Source organism: Musa acuminata, chromosome BXJ2-10 (genome assembly GCF_036884655.1).
Source record: "Musa acuminata AAA Group cultivar baxijiao chromosome BXJ2-10, Cavendish_Baxijiao_AAA, whole genome shotgun sequence".
NCBI classification, from domain to species: domain Eukaryota; kingdom Viridiplantae; phylum Streptophyta; class Magnoliopsida; order Zingiberales; family Musaceae; genus Musa; species Musa acuminata.
This window is the reverse complement of record NC_088347.1, coordinates 15,232,020-15,237,500: the sequence shown is the minus strand read 5'-3', so window position 1 is coordinate 15,237,500 and position 5,481 is coordinate 15,232,020. Positions and strand designations below refer to the sequence as shown.

Sequence of the window (5,481 nt, the reverse complement as noted above, 5' to 3'; positions counted from 1 at the left end):
AGATCTATTTCATTCCATGTGTCGTATGAAGTGATTGAAGATCATAGAATATGAGAGAGAAAAAAAACCAGGATAGCTGGAAGGGAGAAGCTTATTTTTGGAAGTACCTCAAGCACTCAGTTTTAATATCGAGATCCAAAAGAGAGAGAATAACATATTAATATGACTAATATTTCGGATTAATTTACAATGGACGAGCAGAGCCTAGTATGTCATGCCTAACTTGTTTAACATGAATGAGCGAGGAGGAACATTGCTTGAAATATTTCTTATTCGAAATATCTCATCGTCACTCTATGAATATGAGATTAGCAAATATGATTCGAAATATAAAACGTCATTTCTAATCCTCAAGTAAAACCTAAATTTGACTTGAGTGTTGGAAGTGATCTTACCTTAATACGCCTCCTATCTTAGTTTGCATATGATGCTTACGATAAGAGAGATTTGATTTGAGGAAGTTATCGTAAAGCAGTATCTATCTTCTCAAAGATATAGTTCTCAACAAGTGACTACTTTCAGGAAGTGATCCACATGAATTTACCCCATGATACAACACATTATGTAAATAAAGAACAATACTCATAAGGTTAGTAATACAAGAATCATGGTTTGCAAGGCAACCCTACTTAGAAATTGATTTATTGGTACATGACTCTTAAGATAGATATTGTTTGGTTAAATTGGAGAAGAAATGGTTTGTTGATGAGTTGATACTCCCATCGCTAATCATTTCCTCAAAGATTGAAAATACCATTTTCTCATGTCAATTATTGGCCTAATGGATGATAAACATAAATGAAACAAGTAAATCATCTATTGAAAGTTAATACACTGAGAATACTAATCTCTAACTGAAATGGAGCACTTTGGAAAGCCCTCACGGTTCTGAATGTGCGTCCTTGCTTTTTACACTTTTGATTAAAATTTATCACCCAAGTAGACATCTAAGGAACATAAATATTACTGTCCAAAGAGTCAAACGGAATAAAAAAATTTAGGAATTCACTACTACAAGAATTCCTTAAAAAAAATAAAAAGTTGGCATAAAAAGGAAAAAGCCCATTAGAGCATTAAAGGATATATATATGTATATATATATATATATACATATATATATATATATACATATATATATATATATATATATACATATATATATGTATATATATATATATGTATATATATATATTAATTTTCTTTTATCTATATATATGTATGTATATATATGTATATATATATATATATGTATATATATATATTATTTTTCTACTTAAATTATTTTTCTTTTATCTTTTTTAATTAAGACCTTGAGATACATAGAATATCTATAAAATAATTAAATATTAATTTTTTAGGTTTTATTTGTAAAGCCACATTGCCTCTTCATTTTTCATGATCAGATTAAAATTTAAAAAAAATTAAAGACTCATAGGACAATTGAATGCCATATTTTTTTTAAAAATAAGAAAATTTTCATTCATCAATGAAATTTGTAAAGAGAAAATGAACACAACATTCTTTAAAACCCTTCCTACTGAACTCTGTAAATTACATTTGAATCTTGCCTTAAATGATATATAATTTCCTCTTGAACATCTCAGAATTAATCTTAGAACTAATTTAAAATCAATCCAAAATTTCTAATTGATGAAAAACTAAGAGACTAAAATAAATACCTTGACTTCCCTTGATTAAAGTTATAGAGACGCTCTTGTGCCATTTGGTCAACACTTAAGTCTCCATAGTTCACATTTTGGAGAAGGAAGAATAGGATTTTCCCCATACATACATTTCAAATATTGATGTAAAAGAAGAATAGGAAACAAAACAAAGGAATGTCACATACCAAAAAGCATCCTCATTTATACTCTCTCTCTCTCTCTCTCTCTCTCTCTCTCTCTCTCGTGCATGTGTTTGCGCACCTCATGTTAACAGAAATATGAAGAAAGAAGAAAAGGACATCCACAACTTAATTGCCTGAGTCAAAAGTAAACACCATTCACTGCTGATGGGCTACTTGTCCAGAATCCAAAGGAGAAGAGAAGGAATAATGAAGCAGTAACCACAAAGCATTGCCCTACCGAGAATTGGTAAGTAGAATCTATTATGTATCAGAGGAACAGACATCATCAACACACGAGCAAATTGCTTTCTCTTCCTGGAGCACTAAGTTCTCGGGTTAGATGGTACGCAGGAAAAGAGAGAGAGAGAGAGAGAGAGAGAGAGAGAGAGAGAGAGAACTGAATCAGAACAAGAAATAAAGCACTGCAGATGGACATACAAGCTCGTCCGAACAAGGAAAAGAAATGAGGCAGTTCATATGTGCCCTAAACGTAGCAACTGGAGACTCTTATCTTGCTTCATTACAATATGGACACAAGCACGAACCAGGTAAGGGAGATACCAATGTATACCTTCATTGATTTACAGGACCCCGGTGACACTCATTTAGTTGGTGGCAATCTTGTTCGATCTCCGACGATGGATCGTCTTCCTCCTCGAAGCAGTTGATGCCGTAAGCAGCATGGCCATGCCCAAAGGACTTGATGTGGTCCTTCAGCGATCTCTTGTGCTTGAAGTCGGAGCCACAGATGCAGTACCACAGTTTTCCACAGTTCTTTTCATGGGTTCTCCAATCTCCTTTCACTGCGAAGGCCTTTCCGCACTTCCGGCACATGAACGGCTTGATGCCGTGCTTCCTTTTGTAGTGAGTTTGGAGGGTCCTGAAGTCCTTCAATGGCTTCGATCTTGGATGGTCTATGTTGTTCCTGCAGCCAGGCGCGCAGCAGTAGCACGGAAGCCTCAGCATGGCCGTCGGTTGGATGCCTCTTAGAGACTCTGGTCCCTTCCTATACTGTGATCCATGCCCCCACTTGTGCATCTATATTGTTACATCACAATGGAAGAATGACTGATCATGAGATCAATGGCATGTTACATACATTATCTTCAGAAACAAAGATGCTAAATAAGACGGAAATATAACTCCTGAATCTATTTGAGCTAAAATTTCTTTTTATATTATATTTGTGTTGCTATATATAGTCGGTTATTAAATCTAGCATGCCATGTAGTAGTAATTCCATAAGAAGTCCAAGGAATAAGAAAAATAAAAGACATTTCTAGCTGGGAGTCGGTGGAGTTGAACTATATTTTCGATGAGTTGCTCAAAGAAACATATATATATTATATATATATATATATATATATATATATATATATATATATATATATATATATATATATATGTATATATATAATATTGTGGACGCGATGTAGCCCTTATTGTGTCAGGAAAATATTGTTCTTCTTGACATGAAGGTTCTGTTCAAGAGTTATACTGACATAAGTCTGCAACTCTCTTTTTGATCTGTTGCAATCTGAACTCTTGCGAGAAACAAGGGAAATCATGAGAATCCAGAGAGAGAGAGAGGTGCAGATCGCCTCTCAATCTTCTGGGAAAGCAACTCAGTTGAGGATTCATATGGACTCGAGTTCCTGAGTTCATACGGGCTGAGCATGCTAAAGAATCTGATTTGCTTTACGGATTATCTGAGCCAACCTGGGAACTACAATTTCTTTTCAGAATTTTCAGACTTTTTGGAGAACGAAAGAGATTATTTGAGAATTATCACGACAACCAATGCTTCATGTACATATGGACAGCTCCCGGAAACAACAAAGGTATGAGGAACATAGCGTATGCCAAGTTCAATCGCATAAAAAGGAGGGATAGTTTCCAGGATCCATCTCAGCGGCCTGCAGTAGCAGATGGAGACAAGTGCTACATAGCTACACAGACCTTTACCATGCAGAAGAATATATCTCGGAATACAGAAAATCTTGAAGGTTCAAGATGAGAAACAAAAGGCATGTATGTCAAGGTGTCCAAGAAAAAGGGGGAAGAAATTGGATTACCTGCATGTTGTTGTATCTATTAAAAGTCTTGTAGCAGACAGGGCAAGAGAACTGGGTAGGTCCAATAAGGATTTGAGAAGGCGTGGGAATCCAGTACTGGCCTTTGTTGAGCCTCCCTAAGGAATTGGAAGGGTAGCCTGAGGTAACGACATCATCACCTTCTTCTTCTTCCTTTTCTGCGTTGTCTTCTGAGGTTGGGGAGAGTCTTGATACCAGATCAACTGCACCAGGGCTCGGTAGGCCTATGTGGAGAGCCACAGTCACGCCACCAACTTCATCATCAGCTTCATCATCGGCACGCGCGGCTTTGTTCCTACTCCCTCCGGCGGAGGCACTGCACGAGGTGTCCTCCTCCTCCTCTTGGTACCTCGTGGGTCTGAGGCTCAGGAGAGGGAGGGCTTCTCTAAGGGGAGGAGATGGAGGATGCGGCGGGAGTGAGCTGTGTGTGCTGAAGCTGTAGGATTGAAACGCAGCTGGTGGGAAGGATGGATCGGAGATGAGAGGGTAGTGGCTGTAGAGTTTGTAGAAATTAGAGTAGGGATCTGCCATAGCAGGAGAGGAGGAAGAAGAAGAGAGGAGGCTGTTGGGTTTAACAGCTTCCTATTGAGAGTGAAGAGGGAAGGGCGGAGAGAAGGTTGAGCAAAGTAGCCAGCCTAAATAATTCGCTAGAGAGAGAGAGAGAGAGAGAGAGGGGTGGGGGGAGGAGAACAACCTGGTTGACTGGAACATAGAGAAGGGAAAGTTGCAGGGAGAGAGAGAAAAGAAAGAAAGAGGTGGATGAATGTCTGATTGAAGAGTATGTATAGACCGAAGATCATTTACTGGATGACGATGATGAAGATGACAGTGTTTTTCACATACAACAAACTAAAGCTGGGCATAATGTAAACACTGAGACGAAACGAGAGAGAGCTGAAGAGGAAGTGAGGCCCATCTGGGACTGGGATTCCATGCTGTCCACCACCCACATCTGTGGTCGCCCGTAGCTTTCTTCTCCTAAGTATATATGCACGTATGGTGTGTTAGTTTAATGGGGTCTACGAAGGCGCCTCCTCGTGTGCTTGCTTCACCGCGAGCAAATGCTTCGGTGGTCGAGCCACACGGTCGGTTCGGCTCGTGCACACTAACCGACCAATTGAGCCATCACCCCCGAGCCAGCCTCACCTCCTCTTTTACTTTTGTGCATTACATACATACATAAATATAAATATAAATATATATATATATAATTCTATTCATACTTATTTTTTATGATTGATTCAAACCAAGGAGAGAAATGATTGAGTTGGCCAGGCTAAATCTTAGTATGATATTTTAACTTTTTTGGACTAAATAAAAAGGTATTGATGACTCGCATCATTTCAAGAGACTTGAATAGGAATATTTATCTACTACTTTAGTGTGCCTATCCCGTTGGATACATATTGTCAGATATAAAATCGTTTATCCAAGGTGGCAAAATCGATTGAGTCCGTTTCAACACTACACTATTCAACTAACATATTTTGGCACATGCTCTTTTGAGAGGAGATTTGTAAGATAAGAAAAGAAGGAGAGACG

At 38.0% G+C, this 5,481-nt stretch overlaps 1 protein-coding gene across 1 annotated transcript; it reads right to left on the bottom strand.

Moving 5' to 3' along the window:
* Positions 1–2,275: 2,275 nt before the first annotated feature.
* Positions 2,276–4,881, bottom strand: LOC135626052 (zinc finger protein WIP2-like). The gene is made up of 2 exons (XM_065131241.1): positions 3,922–4,881; positions 2,276–2,884 (listed from the first exon to the last, which is right to left on the bottom strand). The coding sequence occupies exons 1-2, from the start codon at positions 4,468–4,470 to the stop codon at positions 2,420–2,422; spliced, it is 1,014 nt and encodes a 337-aa protein (XP_064987313.1). The 5' UTR covers positions 4,471–4,881; the 3' UTR covers positions 2,276–2,419.
* Between the last annotated feature and the right edge of the window lie 600 nt (positions 4,882–5,481).

What these genes read in the sequence shown, in the direction of transcription:
- LOC135626052 (XM_065131241.1), bottom strand. Translation starts at nt 4,470, where the DNA reads ATGGCAGATCCCTACTCTAATTTCTACAAACTCTACAGCCACTACCCT. An exon ending in ATAGATACAACAACATGCAG is followed by an intron (nt 2,885 to 3,921) that starts GTAATCCAATTT and finishes GTAACAATATAG; the next exon opens with ATGCACAAGTGGGGGCATGG.